At 40.2% G+C, this 23,840-nt stretch overlaps 1 protein-coding gene across 4 annotated transcripts in view; it reads left to right on the top strand.

The window, feature by feature from the left end:
- ip6k1 (inositol hexakisphosphate kinase 1) overlaps window positions 1-22,260 on the top strand; it is a 35,249-nt gene extending 12,989 nt beyond the window's left edge. For 2 of the 4 annotated variants that reach the window (XM_026932703.3, XM_026932704.3), the window contains exons 2-6: window positions 7,813-8,254; window positions 11,768-11,972; window positions 14,713-14,894; window positions 16,914-17,089; window positions 19,532-22,260. In XM_026932703.3, the coding sequence (XP_026788504.1) occupies window positions 8,005-8,254; window positions 11,768-11,972; window positions 14,713-14,894; window positions 16,914-17,089; window positions 19,532-19,996 (1,278 nt within the window). In that variant the 5' untranslated portion in view covers window positions 7,813-8,004 and the 3' untranslated portion in view covers window positions 19,997-22,260. Of the gene's footprint in view, window positions 1-7,812; window positions 8,255-9,271; window positions 11,625-11,767; window positions 11,973-14,712; window positions 14,895-16,913; window positions 17,090-19,531 lie in introns of those variants that run through there. The other 2 variants (XM_053227069.1, XM_053227068.1) reach the window with 2 other exon arrangements.
- Window positions 22,261-23,840: the final 1,580 nt, after the last annotated feature.

The following is a 23,840-nucleotide window of genomic DNA, read 5'->3' as shown; positions in this document are numbered from 1 at the left end:
CACCCCCTAGAAGCCCTGCCCCCTTCCACCCATTTGTCATTTGTAATTTCTCACCTCGATTTGATTTTTCTGCTTGAAAGATGTGCTGATATGGCTAGTTCGTTTTCCGTAGAGGCTAATGGAGAACTTTTGAGTTCATTACGTGAAATAAAATCTCTCAGTATGTGGTCGACATAGCTAACCATAGACAGGTATTAAATAGTTTCATCACTTTACAAGTCTACAGTATCCATGTGAGATTATCCACTAAAGAAACGGAGAGACTTGGACCTGTTTCTGGAAAGTGCGTTCTTAAAGTTATCCATGTAGGACCATTCATAGTGAGTCACAAGACTCCATCAAGCAGCTCCGGAGGGCAAAAGGAGCCACAGCAGTAGAAGTTTGTCAGGATCAGACACTAACATCACATCAGGCTCTCTTCAGGCTCATTCACATCAGCAAATCAGCATGAACTGAATTTCACATGTTTATAGTGTAATAACTTGTCTGTCAAGCAGTTGAATGGCCTACTGGGCAAAATGGCTGCTGGCCAGTGTAGATTCTGTGGGCGTGGCTTTGTATGCATGGGCGGAAATGGAAGGTCGGTTCAAGGAGTAAAAAAAATTGCCAAGTACCCCTCACTGCAGAAGCGGGTGGAGACGACTTGTTGTGTTTCAGGCTGGATAATTTGTGTTAAGTGTGTTGTTCCATGTTGTACAGTGTAGATTAGCGTTAGGGGTTGGAGTTATGGTTAAGCTTGTAGGAGGAGTTGGATTGGGTCCAGCTCCACCCCCCGGACCTTCACCTACTTAACCGCTAGAGCACGACTAATATTGATTAATGCATCTTTAAGTAAGTACATATTTGAGTTTGCGCTGTGCTCATATGAGCCAACAGCTTTCCTCCAGTCTAGGGCCATCAAGTTTGATACAGTCTTCGTCGGCTCCCCACAGAGCAGCAAAGTGTACAATTCACCACATGGACTTGTGATGAAGATATCACAGATGGAAGTGTTGATGGATATGAGTCTGGGTGGTGGTGGTGGTGGCGGGGGGATTCTCCTCTTGCGCTAATCACTCACTGGAATGTCCAGCAGGCCCATCTTGAAAAAGATTAAGTCAGGAGGAGAATGTGTCACTCGAAACCCACACGCTGAGCAAGACTGTTTGCTTTTTAACCCCTGGTTATGGCCTTAAAAGATCAGCTTTTGCGTTAAAGTTAAAACTCTTTCTCCAAAGCACTGTGTATTAACAAGCTCTGTGTGTAAGGAGAGCAGAATTTGCTTTTCTGCCAAGACTTCATACTAAATATTTATAGTAGGCTTTTCCTTTATATGAGCAACATTTTCCCAGCATTCTACAAAGGAGATGTATTTAGGTCAAGTTTTGAGAATATACCCATGGGCATCTGCCTTGCTCCGGTGTGTGAAATCCCATCTGCTCCCTTAGCCTCTTTGAAAACGTGTTTTGCAGTATTTATAGGAGGTTTTTCTTTAACTCAGCATCAGTAAATATGGACCTAGATCTATAACCATGATATTTTGATTGCAGACCTGAATGAGTGCTGATGCCAGAGTATATAGGAGAAGGTCAATGAAGTGGCAGCTCAGCGTGAGCATCATTCTCAGACTAGGGGAGTGACAGAGAGCTAGCCAATGGCCTTGTCTTGTATAATCCATACCCCTTGTTTTCAGCCGATAGCCCAATGAGAGCTTGCGTCACCGCATGTGTGTCAGTATGGATTGGGAAATTAACGGGGTCGCACTGTTTTCCCCTTCATATGCCCCAGGCATCAAAGCGCATTGTTCTACACGTGTATGAGTCTCCGCATGTTGTAATGAATATCAGCGATTCTAATTAGCAACTAAATAATACGAGAGTGTGGATTATGGACATAGAGAATGGAGTGGAGCACCCCTGATTTCAGCACATGGGTTCTGCACAATGGTTGCTGTGCTTTTGTGTTTCTCATCGTGGTCTAAATGAATGCCTTTTAGTCTATCGGATAATTGATTTTATTGAGGTTTCCATTGCGTGTGCTTTTAATGAACATTGTTCTTTTAGTTGAGGTTTGTCGAATTATCATGCTTATGAATAACATTTGCGTTTACGTTGTGAGGTGTACTTTTCAGTCCAGGATTCATGTTGAATACAGAGGCTTTCAGAGGGAATAATGAAGGATATGCTCTTGACAAGATTGTTTGCTAGTGATAAAGGAAATCAATCCTCGCTACTCCCAGTGAGGGTGATGAATATACTTCTATTTTAAACACCTTTAACCTTTTTATGTTTAGTGCATTGTGTTTACAGAATAGGATCTGTTTTTATTTTTCTTCAGATATCCAGTCAAGCGCTTTCTGATAGTGGATTGTATCCGTGCCATTTATAGTTCGGTTTGAACCAATTTCCGGGAAAACACACATTGCAATGTTAATTATAAAGGATATTACCAATATACTAGAAAACTATGTGAAGTTGGTATGAGCAAAAAGAAAAGTTGTCATTGCTGAGAAACTGAACCTGAACTTCAGTGCAGGTTGAGAGACAAAATGCAGCAGTTTTACTTTTGATTGCATAAATAAGTGTCCTTTTTAGAGATTTTTTTTGTTGTTGTTTTTTTTTTTTTCTCCACGTTTGGTGTTAAAATATAGTTTTTTTGTAAGGCAGTACAATACATTAGTCATATTTGTTTTAATATTTCTGGCCTGTAGGATCTGGCCCTTGTAGATTCTGTGATGTATAGGATATAGTGGTGGAGTTTGGCCATTTAAACAGAATCACATGCAAAAGATGTTTTGAAACCTGCCACAATTGTGTTTTTTTTTTTTTTTTTTTTTTTTTGGTGTGGTCTGTGTAACTCTTGTCTATTGATTTGCTTTCAGGGGTTTTCCTGCAGCAAAATGAAGCAAGGGTTTGGCCAAGCCTTCTTTTTCACTTTCAGTTTTTAACATTGATAATAACATGAATTACTGTACAACATCACTGTCATCTTCCCTCTTGCAAAATCTTTGTTTAAAAAATAAAACTTGAGTCATAAATCATTAAAGATACTATATAAGGCAATTTTGGAAACTGATAGGATTGTAATCTGTGTAGCGTTTATTTAAATATTTAAAGATGTTCTTTAGTGCATAACAGTTTGCCGATTTGATATCCAGTCTCACGTCACAAGCCTGAAGCTGTTTTTTTTTGGTTAGTGCCTTTCTGAATGCACTGTGCCTAGTATATATAGTTCCATTAGTACTAGTAGTAGTCTTTACTGTCTGTGATTGCAAAAATGGTTTTTCCACGCTGACACCAAGAGTAGTGCATAGCAGAGAAAGGCAGCCACTACTGAATTCTCGACGAGTGGGAAAAGCAAAAAAAAAAAAAAACGTGGCCTGTGGTCTCTAGCCACTGATTAATTCAGTTACACTCAGTCTCTGCTCAGTGATGTCAGGAGTGCTGTAAACTTTCAATGTATGATCTCGTGTCTGATCTAACTTTGTAATTTGGTGGTTCCCAAAACTTGGAGTCCTGAAGTGTACTCCCTGTCCGAGCACCTTTTAGTCATTTCCCTGCTCTAACATGCATGTTAGGCATGAGCACTGGGTGTCTGAAGCATGACCTTGATGTCATTTCATACATGACAATCATATGTCAGCATTTTCCAAAAGCCTATCTACACCACAATGTGAAAACGGCATTTTCAGATATATCCGCTTTGGAGAGGGGAGGTGGAAAATGCTATTTTTTTGTGTGGATGGAAATGTAGAATGGACATGAAAAAATGTGATTTTACCCGAATTCACGCTGGTTGGTGTGGAGCAGGCCTTTGGAATGGCCCATTAATTTAGATGATTGGTTGGACCAGCTGTGCTCGTGCAAGAAAAATATTAGGATGTATCAGGCCAGTGGTACTCCAAGACCTGGATTGGGAAGACTTGTGCTAAATAGAGCCACTATTACCGTGGCTTGACTGAGTGGTCAGGTATTTTTCTGTGATGGTAAATGAGGCCTGTAGAGGAAGGACTGCCCCAAGTTTGCACTCCAATCATTCCAACCTTCAAGGGCATTCCCGAAGAGCCGGGAAACATGGCTCTGCGTCTTCTTAACATTTGGTATGGAGGAAGTAGACCCAGGTTGAGTGCCATGTGAGGATAGAAAGTAATTGGATGAAGATGTAGCTTCTGTTAATGTTCTCCAGACATTAACATTGAGCAGGCGCTTCAGTTATTTTGTCATGGTTGGCATACACTTAGCAGCTCTCACGGCACAGGCAAAGTAAGGTCGCTGTTATGCCAAGCTCAAAAAAAAACCTGCTATACAACCATTGTTTCAGGGCTGTGCTTAGCTGGTTGAGTGACTCTTTTATGGTTGGGAACACCTTAAAATTGTACAGATCATCTGAGGACACTGAACTATTTAGATGCCAGTGATAGTTGCACAACAATGAAGAAAGCTTTTATTTGTTACATGCACACTACAGTATAGTGAAATTCCTTTCCTTCACATATCTCAGCTTGTTAGGATACTGGGGTCAGAGCACAGGGTCAGCCATGATACAGCACTTCAGGAGCAGAGAGGGTTAAAGGCCTTGCTCAAGGGCCCAAAAGTGGCAGCTTGGTGGTGCTGGGGCTATTAAGTGATTTTCCTGTTTCATAACAGGTCAGTTAAACAATATGGCTAAAAGTTTGTGGAAATCTAGTTCCAGCACGACAATGTTCCTGTGCACAAAGCATGAAGACATGGTTTGACAAAGTTGGAGTGGAAGAATGCGAGTGGCCTGCACCAGAGCCCTCACCTCAACCCCACTGAACACACTTGCAATGAACTGGAACGTCAACTATGTCCCAGGCCTCCTCACCTGACATCATTGCCCAACCTCACTAAGTCTGAATGGTTAAATCCCCACGGCCATGTTTTAAAATCTAAAAAAAAAAGCCTTCCAGAAGAGTGAAGGTTATTATAACAGCAAAGGGGGACTAAATCTGGATGGGATGGGATATTCAGAAAGCACATATGGGTGTGATTGTCAGGTGTCCACATACTTTTGGCTGTATAGTGTACCTTGACCTTTTTTTCTATGCTCATTTTGTTATTTCATGGCTGGACAAATTTAATAGCCTAGTGCCCAGGACAAGCAGAGTTTATGTCTGGGCTGCTAGGGCTGTTTGTGTTTGTAGCGCAGCATACCTCGATGCTGTAACTATAGCTACTACCTAGAGCTACTAGTTCCCAATCCCACCACCTGCTGCGGTACACACACAGGCCAAGGCACAATCTATTTTTCACTATAGAATGGTTTTTTCAGGGTTGGATTAATTAGTGTGCATGGACAACCAAGGACCAATTTAAAATCAGCAACACACAGGTATGTGGAAACAAAAATACCACCACAAAGCCGTCATGTAATTCTCTTGCTATAAATAAAACATCAGGAGAAAATGACACTAGTCAGGCTTTATTAAAAGAGGATAACGATCATGTATTCACTTTTTTTAGTCTGTTTTGATGCACTTAACCAGCTAACTAACTCCCTATACATTATTACTTTATATTAGCTACCAATCTGTAGCCAGGTCAGTTAGGTGTGCTAGGCTAATTAATTTATGATTTGTCCAAACTTGCGTTTGTGAAGTTGGAATACGATAGAATTTAGTGGAGGGGTGCATTGTTTTTGAAATTCTAACCCTGATTAAATCAGTTGGTAAACTGCCTTTCCTTTTGGTAGTAATGGTTTAACCGTGCTGGGAATTTTGATTAGAGCCAAAGTCACCTTTCTCTTGTTACAGCTCTTCTGTTCAATCCAATTCCAGCACTATGCCAATTAGATTGTGTTGTGCTGTATGACCTTGACAAGATTTGGGGTGTGTGTGTGTGCGTGTGTGCGTCAGTGTTGGTGGGGAAATTTTTATTTTATTTGTCGCATGCATTTGTGAAACCCACAGCTGTCTCACCTCCTTCCCTTGTTTTACCACATGGTGGCTGGATGTAAAGCATTTGGAACGCCTACTCTCCATGATGCTATATGTGCAGCAGGTTCTTTAAACATCCAGTCAGATAGATTGAAAATTTAACTCACTCCCACCTCTGCCTTTCCCAGCAACGGTCCTGTCAAAAATTCCTTTGGATTTTTTGGAAGAGGTAGGATTCTTGTCATATCCAGTAATTTATAACAGGTGCTAGTTATACAGGATGTACACCCAATGAGCAGTATATGATTGTAATTGAAGTCCTGCACACTCTAAGCCTGCTTATTGGGAACATCTGAAACATCTGTGAACATCTATATTAGGAACGTTTACTAAGTTATGGGTAGCTCATGTCTGATGTTTGCATAGAATGCAATCATTTTAGCCTTTTGAGCTTCTCATGAATGTGCACTAATTGCCTAAATATGTAATGATCTGTCGATCATTGAAACGATTTTCTTAGCAATGGATGGAGGTGCTTATCCAAGTCAGTGCTTCATTGTGTTTCTGTAATCCTTATTTTGTCATCATTACTTTCTTTACTCATTAACCTGTCTCACAGAGTCTTGTGTGCAAATCCATAACTCCTGTTTATTCAAGTCATTATAGCCACCTGTCTTTCATTCCAGTCAGTGTCCTGAGTTAATGATTTTACAGGAAAAAATAATTCAGCTTCCTTTCAAAAGTGTGGTCTTCATATTTGCCACTGTTAAACATATTGGGCTGGAATCTAGTCCGAGTAAAATGTGCACATAGTGCACTGTTTTTGGGAGGAATGTGAAGTCGAGCAGCGCTGTGTCCGTGGTGGAGCAAATGTCATATGGAATAGAGGAGCCAGGTGTGAGAGGCCAACTTGTCCCCATTGCTGTTGGAGCCACTAACACTGGCACTGAGGCTTAATTGGAAATTTCTGGAATGCAATTCCATGTACGGCTTGATCAGTCCCGGCAATTAACCGCCGTTGTTGTGCAAGTGTGAACTGAGGTCAGTCCTGCCTGTCTTTTTTTAGGATATCGGACACAACATTTAATAGCAATGGGTGATTGCCCAATCACAATCTCTCAGCTATCATAACAGTATTTATTTTTCTGAGGTTTACTGATGAGTTAGTTAGAATATGACATGATGCACAACCAAAATAGGAGTGTAACATTTAAAATTGCCGAAACAAGGAAAAACACTGAACTCAGCTTAGAATAATCTGTAAAGTTGAACCAGAATAAGTGTGTTAATTTACATTTCTGTCACAAAGCATCAGTTCTTAACTTACACAATTACTGTTAACACCTGTAATAAAGTACATCAAGATAAAATAGGGGGATACCATACTATAGTGTATAGTCATGTATATACACATCTTTATCTCCACGTATTCCACTGAGCTGAGCTTTTGCCAAGACACTTTTTCCTCCTCCCGAGTGCTCTTATAGTGTCTCCAGTTCTTTTTACAACCACTGATGAAAGTTGCATGTGTAGATCACCCGGTTGGGAAGGATTACATTTTCGGTCTGATTAAAAGGGTTGTCCTGATTGGATCCGGAGCGGTGCTGGGATGCTTTGATGCCAGACATCTGGTTTGATGGACGGCTTGTGCTTCTGATGAGGAGCAGCTTAATGTAATAAGGGTTCTGGTCTGAGTGGCCTGCTGTGTGCTGTCTGCCACAGCGACTTGACACGCGTATACAATTTTGTGTTTATATGAGCCTTTTGCATATTTGGCTGAGATTTGTTTGTTGTATCTTGGGCAATCTGTTTTGTGTGTATGTGTTGTTGTGTTGTGTTGGCATGGTGATGTTTTGTGAACACAGTTAACAAAACCTGTGTTTAGAAATTGTTGTTTCTTTTTACATGAACTAACTTTTATTCCCTCACTCTTTTAGGAGGCAGCGGTAAGGGCGTGTCCCAGCGCTCTTGGCGCCGGGATCGATTGGCTGGCGGGCGTGGCCGGCGGGCTGGCTCCTCCCCCTCCCGGCGGCAGCGTGCGCTCCCAGCCGCCGCCCCCGTGTGCCCCGCGCTCGCCCGGCTTGCGCGCCCGAGCCCATGCCCCCAGCACCACGCGGCCGGTCAGCGCCATGTGCGTCCCGCACACCATGGAGACGGGCAAACACCACAATGCATCGGACACAGGCCAGGGTCAGGGGCAAGGACATGGCGGGCGTGGTGGAGGGGTGCCGCTCGAACCCTTTGTCCACCAGGTGGGCGGCCATACCAGCATGATGCGCTATGATGACCACACCGTCTGCAAGCCACTCATCAGCCGCGAGCAGCGCTTTTATGAGTCTCTGCCGCCTGAGATGAAGGAGTTTACACCAGAATACAAAGGTAATATTTTAGATTTACAGTTATTTATTTGTTATAGTTTTTTTTTTTACGTGCAACCAAGTTAAAATTCAGTCTAAATATAACACAAACTTGTTGCTCATATACTCACATACAGCCATTCTGCAGGGTACAATTAGCTTCCTTTTAAACAGGATGTTCAACAGGCAGATGGGATCAAGGGCACTTTTGTCGCAGTAAACACAGAGGAAGAGACAAAGCCATTAATCCTGATTTCAGACTGCTTCCTCATTATGATTTGTTCAGGCTGACACTGCTCTGCTTTAGCAACCACAGCAAACAGAGTGCAAGGGCCAGGTGCACTGCATGGAGATGGTTTGACATTCAGCATCACGGCGGCTGAGACAAAGCAGCATATGATCGTTCTAACCTGAGTGAAATTCATCTGAGTTAACTGCCAGACTTATCCAGAGCTTACATAACCTAGTGTTTTTTTGAAGATGTTCATGTGCAGCATCATCCTTGTGACAGCTTAATGTGGTGCATCATTGTATCTAATAAAAGCATTAAAAATAAGTCTCATGGAGGTGAAAATTCCAAATGACTGCATACTTACTGTGTATGCTCACTACATGAAGAGTAACCACAGTGTTGCACATGTATTGTTGAACATGGCCAATAGGACCATACCATTTTAAGATTGACCAGAAAAAGAATGAATTCCTGTTGTAAATTAACTGCTTACAATATCACTTCTATTTGTTATATTTAAAGAGAATATTGATGCATTTTCACATAAAAACTGAGTATGCCATAAATAACACATTTATTTAGATCTATTTTCCTATATTAGCATTTGACACAAGGGTCATTTAGCCAAAACTAAACTAAGCCCGACAAAACATGCACCACAGGATCCTAAATATTAATGTGGATTTATTTTCCCGTTATTTGAAACAGATATTATGAAAATTGAAATTAGCTCTACTGTGATGTGGCTTTAAAAAAAAAAAAAAAAAAAAAAAAAAAAAAAAAAAAAAAAAAGGAATGAAACCCAGACATATGTACTTTACATTTTACCCTCCAGTTTTCTAGTGTCATAGTGTTTAATTCGTTTCAAACTCACTTCTTCACAATGATAATAGGTTATCCCTGTTTGTGTTCAAACTAAATCCAGGCCATTACTTTCTGCACCTGGATTCATTGTGTTATTGGATTTGTAAACCTCCTCCGTGCCAATTGTTTGTCCTTAACACGGAAGCGTACGTGACATTGCTCAAAGCTTGTCTCTGAAAGCCCATTTAGCACCTGGCTTGTGTCTCCCCTCTACCCCGACGTTACCGTGTTAGATACACAACATGCCTTCCTCATGAAGTAACTCTCACCTCGTGCACTGATTGGAGTAAATAAATACATACATCTTAAACTCTTGGCACCTATTTCAGTCCATGCTTGAGTAAGACTGCAGCTCACGCTTTTTTCCATTCGTGAGAATTTGTCCCTTGCAGTGGGTGGCCACACAGCCGATTTAAAAATAGGGCCAGCTCTGGGGGCTACAGGCTCAACATTGTTCATGCATGATGGCACGCTTGGAAGAATCGCCTGTAAACCTTAGAGGTATGTGTAAAATGGTGTAAAGAGCTATAAATAGATAAACAGAGGTTGTAGTGAGAGCAGGGACAACAGTGGTGCAAACAATGGCTGAAGTGTTGCTCCAGTGCTACAGCCAGTCTGATGACAGTGACAGCCATACTCCCGATTTCTTCTGCATTTGATCATAAAACGTTTTTTCTTTTGTTCTTCTCTCTCTCCAAGACATGGTTGTTCATGTCATGGAAACATGATCCTGATAGTGAAGCAGAGGGGTGTAGACCTCAGGCTTCGACATGGTATGATCCGATTTCGGGAAGGCAACCATTTGATATTTGACGATACCACTGACTCTACGACACGATACGTTTAGATTCAGTTTAGTAGCATCAGATTGACATGTGACCAACTTTAATCCTCTAATGATGATGACGGAGAGAAGGATGCTATTAAAAGTATCAGAGTTAAAGGCTAATCATGTTGCTAGCCTATTATTTACACATTAGATTAAAAATATAATTTTTTGTAAACTTCAATTAGTTGTCCATTTTTCTATAATAAATCTATAATCGTGTCATTTAAGTTCATTCGTTGCCTTTTAATCAATGTTTCTTCCCACGTCATTGGATCCTATAAGAAGTATGCAAACACTCGGTTGAAAGCAAAAAGCTTTGTAGCTTAAAGCCACAAATTGTCTGTGTAACTCATTTTTAATGATGTCCTTTTGAGGTTTATCATGATTTGGAAGTGGGTAGGTTTGGGTGTTTTCGGTTTTGTTTGGGGGCTGCTGGTTTTCATTTAAAAGCATCCAATCATGGAGTCAGTTTGGGTATTTTTTGGTATGTGTTTTGTCTGACATTTGTCAGTATCAACCTTGTTATGGAAATGTGGCCAAAGAAAAAACATGCTACATATATTTTGGCCTATTTATTATGCTGTTTCTGGCCACTGTATATAGAAGAGAGTTGTGCACTAATCTATATTTCTAAAAGCGTCCACAAGAGGTGATGAAAACTCCAAAATTATTCAGTGCTTCAAAGCAAGAATTTGAACCATGTGTCACATTCATCCTTGGATTTGTTTTTGTAATGTGGAAAGGCTTGGACCTTTGATCCCCACAGTACTTAAAATAAACCATATGAGTGGTGGGCTGCATGTGTGAAGTTTAAGTTCATAAGTTGCGTCTGAGAAAAAACAGTACCAGGGACTCTGTGTCTTTAAGGCCTCTGAGAAGCAAGCCAATACTAAATCCTTAATGCCCATTAAACTGAACCCTTCCCGTATTAGCACAGTGCTACGGGAGCTTTATTTCGCTGTCTCATAAACAGATGCGGTTGCTAGTGTAACATACACACACACTCAGGCTGTCCCTGATATAGGCTGCTAAGCTCTGACATCAGCACTGTCTTCATTCATTAGCTCCAATAACTGGGATGACATCACCAAGGAGGGATCACAGAGCTAAAAAGGCCATCCAGTAGCTGCGAGTCAGTTGGATGATGCATGGTCTGTTCCCTCGTAGCACCTTCTGTTCTTTCTCACTCCCTCCCTATCGCACTCCACACCCGGGCCTCTCTCCTTTCCGTCTACTGACGCAAACCGCTTTACAGCCAGTTAGTCACATAGACTATGCTGGGAGGATGTCATTCTTTCTGAAACCCATAGCATTATTAGGTCTTAAATATTTAGAATTTGTATTGTATCACCATGGGAAATGCTCATATCCTTAGTTTTCTAAGAGTTTACCCAGATTTTTAGTTTTCTTTTTGGTGTTGTATAGCCGCAGATTAATAAAGCGGTCAGCATGTCTTATTTTAATTTGGTCAGTGATCTTTGGATTTTCAAAAAATGTGCTAAAATTGTTTGGTAGATTTGGATTGAATAATCATTGTTGCTTTAAGGTCATATATTTAAGGTTTCACATGTTTGTTTTTATAATTTAACGTTATTGAATCTTTGATGCAGGAGTGGTCCTGGTGTGTTTTGAGGGCGACATGGATGGCTACATTAACCTAGTGGCGTACCCTTATGTGGAGAGCGAAGGACTGGACCACGAAGAGCTGCCTGAGAGGGACCAACCGCGGCGGAAACACTCGCGCCGCAGCCTGCATCGCTCCAGCAGTGACCATAAAGAGGAAAGAGCGGCCCACGAAAGTGACACCAATGACACGTAAGCCTTTATATTGTCACTAGGAAGCAGAATATGGGCTAAATGTGGACAGTTCAACCATACCTTCGTTGTGGTGCTGTGATTTTACTGCACTTTTCACTGCAGGGTAGAGCAGTACGAATGTACTGTAAATCGATATAGTCTGTGAACATGCACAGAGCTGAGACTGTTCTTTCAAAATGGTATGAACTTACAGGGTATAGTACACAGAGAAACCATTTTAATTAAGAAATAAGCATTGTATGCAGTCACTGCTAATAATAATTTGATTACTTCATACTGCTTATGCTAAGTGGTTATATTATACTGTCAGGCAATTAGTTTTGTGATATAATATGGATCAAGTATGATCAAAATAATATAACACAAAACCAAGTCATTGTTCTGCCTATTCAGACAGGTTTTTCACCCTATGTTGTAGGCATGTGTGATATGTATTTGTTCGTGATTTAATCATCCAAAACTGATAGCCGCATGTTTAATCACTTTCTAATTATCACCTTTATTAACATTATTTGTAAAGTGTTACATTTGACACTTCGCTGTAGGCCTATTTAAGCTTTTTAGGTCAATTTTTTTGCCCTATTTATTTGTTTTTTGGCTGAAAACTGAAAGAGATGTTTGACTATTTTCTGCAGTTTAATACAGAAAACTATATTACATACATATTTATTAACTACTTATGTCTAATGTTGGCTTAGCTGAACACATAGATAGATTGATAGATTTTGTTTTACATTAATGAACTCACAACATTCACTATTTACCTTGACAGAAAACGAGGGCACCCGAGTCGAGAGCATGTGAGATGGGGAAAGGGGGAAGGGAGATGGGGGAAGGTGGGATCAGTTAATGTTGGAGCATTCAAAACACTTCTACAAAGTTATTCCAGAAAATACTGCTGTTTTGGCCTATTTTTGAATTGTATATATCATACTAGTGTACTCAGATGTTAAATTGCATAGCTCCAATGCCAAATGCATTAACATTGTCAGGACTGGTAATATAATACAATCAGTGAAAAACATCACTGGATATCATGGCAGGCTAATATCGTGTAGAGACAATTAAATCGTACAATCCTACTCTGTAGTAACAGTAGCATTATGGACCAAGTCTGTTATAGAGCTATAAACATGAAACTGCATCAAAATATTAATTATTTAAAAGATTACTATTCAAATGCATCTGAGTATTATTGAGACTATAATATTGCCACAGAGAGCAAATATTAGCAGTAAGGAAACACTGCATTCCTATTGCACATACCATGGAGGGTGAAAAATGTTGCTTTTTTAAGTAAAGTAGATCATAATGAGGCAGTGCCATTTTTTAGTCATAAAAAATCATGTTTGTTTATTTTTAACATATTATGTTTTAATGTGTTTGTATGTTTAGGTTGTTTTTACATACTCAATCTGAGGTCCCTCTAAAAATCTGCCCACTTTACCTCGTCTTCACACAGTAATCATTCTTCAAACCCTTTCACCACAGATAGGTCAAATCCCAGTCTAATTTATGCTCACTGTAAAGGCTGTAACTTAATGGCTTTGTAGAACCTACATAATGCACTATATGCATCATGAAATATGGATCAAGATTTGGCAACAGAAAGAGTGATTCAGTAAGTGTGTGCTAGAAATTGAGGAATACCACATCTAGAGTATTACAGGTGTTTACAGATTTATACTGAGCAACTAAAAGTGACACATAATGTAGATGTTTGCCTTTGAATATGTAATACATTATATATAAAAGCATGTGGACATCTGACCATCATATATGTGATTATTTATTTATTTATTTATTTTTTTTTGAACATCCCATTCCATATTTAATCCCCCTTTGCTGTTATAATAAGCTCCACTCTTCTGGGAAGGCTTTCCACTAGATTTTGGAGCGTGACTGTGGGGATTTGTGATCATTCAGCCACAAGAGCATTATTGAGGTCAGGCACTGATATAGGGAAAGGTCTGGGGTGCAGTTGGCGTTCCAGTTCATCCCAAAGGTGTTCAGTGGGGTTGAGGTCAGGGCTCTGTGCAGGCTGCTCGAGTTGTTCCACTCCAACCTTTGTAAACCATGTCTTCATTGACCTCATTTTGTGCACAGGAGCATTGTCATGCTGGAACAGGTTTGGGCCTCTTGGTTCCAGTGAAGGGAAGTCGAAAAGCTACAGCATACAAAGATGTTCTAGATAATTCTGTGCTTCCAACTTTGTGGCCACAGTTTGGGGAAGAACCACATATGGGTGTGATGGTCAGGTGTCCACATACTTTTGGTCATTTAGTGTATGTATTCAGTAATTATGGTTATTATATATTATCAAACACTGATTTCTTAGTGTTTGAACAGCCCTAATCTACACACATTGAACATTTGAGCTGAAAATATTTCTCTCCTGTGTTTGTCTGTAATAAAGTGTAATTGAAATGCCTTAAATGGGAATTTGGGCTTTTTTGTTACCCAGAAAGTAAGAGGATCAGTATACTCTTGGCATATGAACTGCACTGCAAATAACTGGGAGTTTGTTTTATAATTTTTTCAATTTAAAATCAAGCTTATTAGAGTTGACTGAACATCTTGTTCATTCCTCGTTCGAATGCTTAGTGTCTTCAATGAAATCCAACATGGTCACTAAGGCAACATGATATTCAGTGACTCAGTTAGCTGATGTCTTAACCTTGTGCCTACAGCAAGCTTGTGCTGTGAATAACCAAGTTTCTCTTTTCTGTGTCGTCAGTCTGCAAGAGCTGAAGAGTCCACGTTTGGACTTGCAGATCTGCTCTGACGTGCCCTTCCAAATGCTGGATGGCAACAGTGGCCTGAGCTCAGAAAAGATCAGCCACAACCCCTGGAGCCTGCGCTGCCACAAGCAGCAGCTCAGCCGCATGCGCTCTGAATCCAAGGAGAGGAAGCTCTACAGTATCCTGCTTTGCTGTGTGCTATAACAGTCTTTCCTTATGAGGCAGGTATGGTTCAGGTTGGTTAAGTGAGAAGAAACCATTCCATGATAAAAGATCTGATCTTGTCTGGAAAAATCAAACCAAAATGCTGCTCGTCTCAAGCTAAGCAATAGTAATGTCAGGGGCTTGGGGCTGGCGGCATTATTTTGTCACCACGACAACGACTTGAACAAAGTTATTCACGTGACTGTTATTAAAATAAGGTGTGAACTATGTGGGGGTGTTTATTTTAATGCACCTACATTTAGCAGCACTTAAATGACAACATCTCTTGCGCATAATTGTTGGCTTTTTATCATGCATATATGTGCTGAAGGATTTAACTTTGGCCCATGAAATATATTCTCGAAACCAGAGGCACTTGTAACTTGTAAAATTCTACATGGTTGTTTTTTAATTTTATGCTGTTCAGTAGTAAACTCTCACAACTGAGTACATAATAGTTTGACTCTGAACACAGCTGGCTACAAGAGCCGCTTCTTGAAAGGGTTCACTGGTTCCCTGACACACTGCTGTGTTGAAAAAAAAAAAGGGGTGAGGACATACAGCTGAAGGTGAAACTTTTGTTTGGTTGGGCTTGTTTTCGTGCTGAATCGTGTCACAGTAGTTTCCATAACAAACTATGTTCCAGAGGTTAAAATCAGGGTAAAGATATTGTGAGAGATTATTCTGTTTTTCTCCGAAATATCGTGCCCTCATGTCCCACTGAATGTAATCACAAAGAAAATGGGACGAGAAAAAAAAAAAAACTCTCGAGCTTGAGCTCTCTGTCTCTGTCAGTGAACTTGGCTGCGAGCTCAGGGATCCAAGTTCAGGTGTTTCTGGTGGTCTCCCATCATTGTCTAGTTGACTTTATCCCTGAAGCAAAAATAATCTCCCATACAGCTGCAGAAACTAGAGACTGTCCAGATTAGATTTTCCGCTTGGCTCACTCATGTCTGTCTTGTTTAGATTTTACTAGCGCTGAAATTGACCGAGGTAATCACTCTGCATTTTGCTAATTTCCTGTACTTAGTCAGAAGGCGCCACTTGGGATTTAGCAGTAGGCAACTTAATTTATTCAGCACGCCCCAGAAATCTGACACAATAGACTTGCTGTCCAAAATGGGTGTCGGTTTGTTCTCTTTTCTAAATGAAGCTCTAGGCTATTGGAGCACTGGGTTAGCAATGGCTCTATCCTGCTGCAAAGCTCTGTGACATATTAAGAATCAAGATCAGATTTCTCAGTAATGCCTTCATACACACAAAAAGTTTTACTAAATCCAGTTTGGTAGCTGAGGCTGAGTGAAATTAAAATATACATAATAAATATTGTAGCAAAAAACTTCTATTGATTGTGATCATGAGGATAATTTGGTATAGGAAATAAAACCAACTACAGGATGATATTTTGCGGCCAGGCACAAAGCAGAGTTACTGTTATCACCCTGAAGCTGATTGTTTTCCTATAACAGCATGTCCCAAAGTGTTTTATATTTCTTATACTATAGCAATTTCTTATTTATTAAAGATTACAAGTAGCACTGACACTGGAGACTTCTTACAAAAATGCTGATTAAACAAAAGCAATTACACTGTTTTTTTTAAAGTTTGTGCATTATCCCTGTGCGAGTTGTTACTATAGAAACACTATCAAGAAAATTAATCGACATGATCTGACGAGCCAGAATCGAGAATTTAGCAGCAGTGTGGTAGAAGTTAAACGTATTACGTTCGAGTAGTTAAAAAAAAATGCAGCAGCAGGTACTTTAGCAAGCTGTAAATTTGACTAGTTAACATAAAACAAATGAATTTGCAGTATTGGCAAAAAAAAAAAAAAGAAAAGAAGAAAAGGTCCAATAAGAGAGGTTGTTCTGTGTTTCAGATCTTAAATGGTGTCATTCCTTGCTTTAAATATGCAGACAAAAACAGAGTCTGTTAGTGCTTGTTATTATGGACCTCCCCATTGGAAGTGTTCCTTGACTGAGCTTCTCTTCAGAATTTCTACTCCTCGAGAACGTAGTACATCACTTCAGCTGCCCCTGCATCCTGGACCTGAAGATGGGCACGCGGCAGCACGGCGACGACGCCTCTGAGGAGAAGGCCGCTCGTCAGATGAAGAAGTGTGAGCAGAGCACCTCTGCCACTCTGGGCGTGCGTGTGTGTGGGATGCAGGTAAAGACGACCATATGTGCATGGTTTCTTTCAGTTTGCACCAAGTATTTGCTTGTCTGTTTTGAGAAAATGCCTTTTAGGTTGTTGGCCAATGCAAAAATCAGACTGTAAACTTTCGTCTCATGCAACGTGATGTAACTGTGTAGATGTCCCAGCAGCATTCTACATTTGCATGAACAAGTATTCCTGCACCTGGTTTTGCTTCTTCTGTGCATGTCTTCACTTAACCTTCTAATTAAAAGAGATGGAAAATTTGGCCTGATTACTCTGCTCACTGTTGAGTTAATTTTTTAAGGTACAGAATGTTAGCTCTCACTATGACTGCCTGATCCAGCTGCAGTGCTCATGCATCACCTGCTGTGGTGAAACTGTTCTTTTTTTAGTATCATACGAGCCCAAACATAAACTAGTCGAACAAGTCACCTAATGTGATAGTTTTGGTTTCTGTTTTCTTTGTGTATTTTGTCGTCTAATCTCCAGGCTGTTTTGCACAAAGTGGATAGTGTTGGTACGCTAGCTACAAACTTCGCTAGAGTTTAAATTGACACAGCTCTTGCAAGCTGAGGGCTTGAATCACGCACACTCAAGTTTGCAATATTAAAATGTGGAGAAACTCACAAACACCTCCTGTTAGTCACTACTGGCTTTCACGAGTTCTCAAACTCAACAGTTCCGAACTGCGTTACAATACAAACTCTAAGAGGATAAAATCAGCTATAATCCTCGGTCCATTAGCTACCTATCAAATTAGAGAACAGATATCTGTTCAGCAAGAAAAAAGCTAAAACTCCATCAGTCCTGAATCCTTCCTCTTACAGTATCAGAATCATTCAGGCTCTCAGTCTTGTTTGCTTTGTTTACATGCTAATACTGTCGCACTCTGTATATGGATTGGCTGTGGCTCCAGGCTGTCACAGTGAACTCGGACTTATTTGATGCCTAATACTAGGGCGTAATGACTTTTTGACGTATCTTAGCTGACGTATATTGTATGTGGCCTGACACAACACTGACTGAACTATTACAAGAATGTTGGGAACATGAGAATATTTACACTGCAGCTTTAGTCAGCAGTATAATGTGGTATTTGCATCTATGTTCAGAGCTTTTGAGTGTCTACTATGATTTTGTTCATGTATGTACCATTAATTTTCAGGCGGTCTCTAGGTAGCAGCACAGAGAATGTGCATCCTGTTTAATGTGCATACACAGCTTTTAACGTTATACCCACTGCCTTGTTTGAGTACACTTTGGTCAGGCGTCCAAGCAGGAAGTGGCTTTCATTAATGGCTTTCCTGCTTTCTAATTCTAGAGCCATGACAAGGGGCTGTGAAGTGAGGAATGAAGCTGCATGGCTGAGTGAAGTGGTTCCCATTATAGCTGTCCACTTCTATCTAGCTGGGAATAACTGTTTTCCTCCGACTGATACAGTGTCTAACTCCGATAACTCTATCCGCAGTGAAAGACCTGGAACAAAAACAACCAGCGCAAATTAATGCCTTGCTTTGCGCCACCGTGTTGATTGATGAATGTGTACACAGCCGTGACGTTGGAACACTGAAATTGACCTCCAAGACGACTGTGTCGTGATGAGGGCTGGTTTAAAAAAAGACCATCAACCCTATAAATTTGGCAGCCGTCAATTAGAGCTGTGAGGAGGAATATCACAGTTTAAATATATATTTGAATTATTCTATATATTTGGATTATTTGTATTTTGAGGGGAAAATATAAGATACTATGTTTTATTTCTTAGATGTATTTTTATAGGGCATTTTTATGTAGAAAAATGTAATTTAAAAAGTTAATAAATATGTGATTTTATTCAATAATAATTAAACATATTGTTTAATAATTAAACTGTCCGAACAGTGATGATATTGCACATAGATGGTTAACTCCAGCAGGCACTTATTTTAGTCTCTCGTTTTCAGTGAATGAAATGGGCATATAATGTACTACGTAGGTTTCACCTTGCCGTTTGTTATGCAATATCCTACATAATGAGCATGCATAATGAATTGGGTTGGCAGCCTAATTCTGTCTTAAAGGGGCTTAAATAAGATTATTCCTGCACAAGGACAAGAAGAAATGAGGAATATAGCTTAATATCATCTGCAAAAAAAGCAGAACTTGGGGTGAATAAATAAAACCATTAAACAAACCTTGAAATGCTGATATCTACAATAAACCTATGAAAGGATCATTTTGTTGTTGTTCTTTGCTTATGAAAGTGACACATTTCACCTTCTGTTTTTTTATGCAGTATAAATGCTTAGTGTTGTGCAACTGCTAGTTAGACCTGCATATCCTGTTAGTGGTTTAGTAAAATTAGAACGGCATTAATATTTAAAAGCATTTGAATGTAGTAAGTAAATAAAACGTGAATACTCGTATTTGAGAACTGGAGCCTTATTCCTTTTGTCTTTCTTTTTGTCCCAGGTGTACCAGATGGACACAGGCCACTATCTGTGCCGCAACAAGTACTACGGCCGAGGTCTGTCAATTGAGGGCTTCCGCCACGCGCTCTACCAGTTCATGCACAATGGTGCCGATCTGCGCCGGGACCTTTTCGAGCCCATCTTGAGCAAGCTGCGCAGCCTCAAAGCTGTGCTCGAGCGCCAAGCCTCCTACCGCTTCTACTCCAGCTCTCTGCTCATCATCTACGAAGGCAGGGAGCCCGAGCGGGCCGAGGCATCCTCTGAGAAGGACACGGCAGGGTGCCAGTCTCTGCCCCTGGACCCGCCCCCTGCAAGCATCGATGTGCGCATGATAGACTTTGCCCACAGCACCTTCAAAGGGTTCCGGGATGACCAGACGGTGCACGACGGGCCAGACCGAGGCTACATGTTTGGACTAGAGAGCCTCATCAACATCCTCGAAGGGATCCGCGAGGAGAACCAGTAGCCAAAACATCTTTCACCTCTGAGTTTTTCTTATGAACCCCACTTCCTCCCTCATCCTCAGTTATTTCTGTATTGTCTCTATGGTGGCAGTGACAAAACTGACATTTCTGTAAATGGTGACACATTAAGACAAGCTGCAAGCAGGGAGACACGGCCTCTGCGTCTCAGCACTCAGAGCACGAGGGTATTACGAAGCTTTTCATGGGGTGGGAATTGGAGGTGACCTCTGGCTGGGTCTTTGCTCGTGCCCCCCTTCAGAAAGGACAGATATGGTAGGAATGGCTCCATGAAGCAGGAGCTGGGATCATTTTGCGCGTCCTGTGGATTCGTCGCCACCGTGTGGCCATTTGAGGTTTTGCAGTCAGATAAGAGTAAGCAGCCACAGCTCAGGGCAAGTCCAGGGTCAGGTCCTCTTTACATTGTTGGGTTGGTGGAGGGCGCGTGCGTGTGTGTACACGTGTGTGTGTGGAGGATAGTAATGTTTGGGGAATAAATCCCTACTGCAGTATTCCTACAGGGGCTCAGAAAAGGGAGCAGTTATGAAAGCTTTACTGTAAAATAAGGGTGGAAGGCTTACCAGCCCCCCTTGATAAAAATAAAAAGGTGATTCTCACCTTGTACTATCAAATACCATCCACAGCCTAGCTGTGCAAACAAAATCCTGTTTGAGGTCACATGCTTTTTAATATATATTTTTTTATTTAAAAAAAAAATAATGTTATCATTTCTGCAGTTATCCACTTCAGTTAGAGCCAGCCTTGCATTTTGGCATTTTATTCATTTATTTTTTTGCTTTTTCTTTCTTTTTTTTTTTTTTTTTGTATTGAAGTCCTTTCTTTTATGGTTTATGGTTTATGGTAGTACTGCCAGTCCTAGGGTAGTCTGTGGGACAGTGTGTATATCCGTAGACACCTTCTTTTTCTCTTATTTCTCTCAAATATGGTTATGCTGAAAGAGATCCTTCCTATTTTTTGCACTGTAGATTTGGATTGTGTTCTAAAAACATCCAGCATGGTTCTTCAGTTCCTCCCTCCACCCTCTCCTGCCATTTTATTCCTGGTTTTAGGACTGTTTATAAATTATTCACACATTCAGAGTAAACTGTCCATCAGCACATGTAGCAACACATTTAGAGACTCCACCTTCTCTTCCCATTTTGCTCGTCGTGTCCCCTTTCTCGTCACCACTTGGTTAGGGTGTAGTGTGTGTGTAGATGGAACTATAGCCATCGTATTTTTTGGTGATCAGTAGTTTCTTTTTCTTTTCTCTGGCACACCACAGACTCCCCTTTATCTAGATCGTTGTCTCTGTGTAACCTGATGCAATGCGTTGTCCTACACATGCATTACTGTATTGATATTATCAGTGTAGTATTGCTGTGATATTGTGACCCTCGACCTTTATAGCGGTGCCGCCTCTTTGTATTGTAATCGAGAGTCAAGAGTGGTCTTCACTACTGAGTCTAGACTAGATTAGATTATTTGTCTTGCTCTGGATGTCACAGGAATGGCCACCATTTCTGCTCCGTCCTCTCCTCTCGGAGTTGAGAATGTACTCAGCATTCTTTCTTTGTATTTTCATGCACATCACCATGTAAAGGGAAATGCACACTGAAACTGTAATCAGTTGTCCAAGCGCAAAGCATAAATACTGCGAGTGTGATAATATAATAAAACTGACCGTTTTGCTGTGCAGACACTTAAACTTAACAAAGAGCAGTAAGAAAAAAACAAACCAGGATTTACAGACAAGTCTAGAGTTCTGTCCTGTTTGTGCTTTGTGATCATTGTTACAAAATCTAGATCAGCTCTCCGACACATACATGTGTGTAAATACTTACCCAGGGTTTATGTTTGTCCAGCCTTTCAGTGTTCGAGAGCTGACCAGGATATGAAAGTTTAAAAAGCGGTCATAAATCATTACGCTGCTGCTTGATGGGTGTGATTCCTGGCTTCTTTAGTGTAACAGGAAGTCTGTTCTGTGCCAGGGCAGGAGAAAGAAACGCTCACACGACTAGCGGAAAATTGAAGTTGCTGTCTTTCGTGTCGGGAAGAAAACAAAAACAGGTCTCCTCTGTGGTGGATGTTCTTAGTCTCTCCATAGATGTGAGATTGTACGAGTAGAGAAAAAAAAAATTTGCTGAAAAATTATCCCCCAAAAAGTATGTATTCCTCCCTTTGTTGTTGTTGCATGGATGGATATTTTTTTAAGAAAAAAAAATGACATCTTTGAATGTGAGTTATATAAATCATTTATTTAAGAAAATTGTTGTTTTGTCTCATTTTTTTCGTTGCATTGATAAGAAAATGAAGACTGATCAAAAATCTTATTTCAAAAACAGTAACTAATGAGCATGTTTAAAGACTGATACTATTTAGTCTTGAAATACTGTGGCAAGACTATTAATAGTGTCAGTGTGAAGGAGTAGGAGTGACTGATAATTAAACCAACATGGCAAATGTTACAGGAGGCTCTGTTTACACCCAGTTCTATAAAATTCGCTGATCTGTGCCCTAAAACACATTATGTAAGGAATAAAACACTCGAGTATGCTCTTGTAGATAATCAGTGGGGTGGTGTGATGCAGTCTGATGCAAAGCGGAGTTATTTTACCACCCCAGTTATTCTCCTAAGTGTTTTATTCCTGTTATACCACAGCAATTTGCTGACGATTACATTATTCTTTATAAATTAGAAATGACACTTTTTATCCGTTTATAGTTCTGTTTAATGTTGGGGAACATCTGCATATGATAGGTTAGTCAGTCCGGACTGTTACAAACTGTCGACACACCTGTCCATAAATGTTAAACAAACATCTCCTTACAGAAGACTTCACATTGTTTCTTGGTGAAATAACACATTCAACCAAAGAATTCAACCAAATTAAAAAGTAAAGTTTATGTTGAAGACTGAGCTTTTATACATCAAGATTTTTTGCTGGCAAATGTGGAAACTATATAGCCTTCTGTAACAATATCAGTTTTAATTTATTGGAGTTTTAAGTTGTGTAAAGTTTTTGCAGTGAGATCTCATTTTATTTAATTCTTTTATTTAAAATGCTATGACAGCCATGGAACTGCTTATTAATCTCTATCAGAGGGGTTATAGCTATTATTCAGTTATAGCTACATAATTATTTCTATTTATATTAGTTATTAATGTAAATAATCACGATTTGTCATTAAATAAATGGATTAAAAATTATGCCAGTCACTATGGCTTTTTTTTTCTTTCTTTTTAATTTACAGTCAGGCCCATAAGTATTTTAACAGTGACAATTTTGGTAATTTTGCCTCTGTACACCACCACAATGGATTTGAAATAAGGCAATCAAGATGTTATTGAAGTGTAGACTTTCAGCTTTAAATCAAGAGGTTTAACAAAAAATATAGCATTAACCATTTAGGAATTACAGCCATTTTCGCAGGCTCAAAAGCAATTGGACAATTGACTGATAAGCGGTTTCATGGCCAAGTGTGACCTGTTTCCTCATTATTTCATGACAGACTAAGCAGATAAAAGGTCTGGAGTTCATTCCAAGTGCTGAATTTGTATTTGGTAGCTGTTCATGGGAACTCTCAATATGCGGTCTAAAGAGCTATCGATGCAAGTGAAGGAGGCCATCATTAGGCTGACAAAAACAAATCAGACCTATCAGAGATAGCAGAAACTTTAGGAGTGGCCAAATCAACAATTTGGTACATCATTAAAAAGAAGGAATGCACTGGCAACCTCAGCAACACCAAAAGGCCTGGATGACCATGGAAGACAACTAAAGTGGATGATCACAGAATTCTTTCCTTGTTGAAGAAAAACCCCTTCACAACATCTAGCCAAGTCAA

This window comes from Pangasianodon hypophthalmus, chromosome 20 (assembly GCF_027358585.1).
Source record: "Pangasianodon hypophthalmus isolate fPanHyp1 chromosome 20, fPanHyp1.pri, whole genome shotgun sequence".
Classification (NCBI taxonomy): Eukaryota; Metazoa; Chordata; class Actinopteri; order Siluriformes; family Pangasiidae; genus Pangasianodon; species Pangasianodon hypophthalmus.
This window is presented reverse-complemented; position numbering and strand designations above follow the sequence as displayed.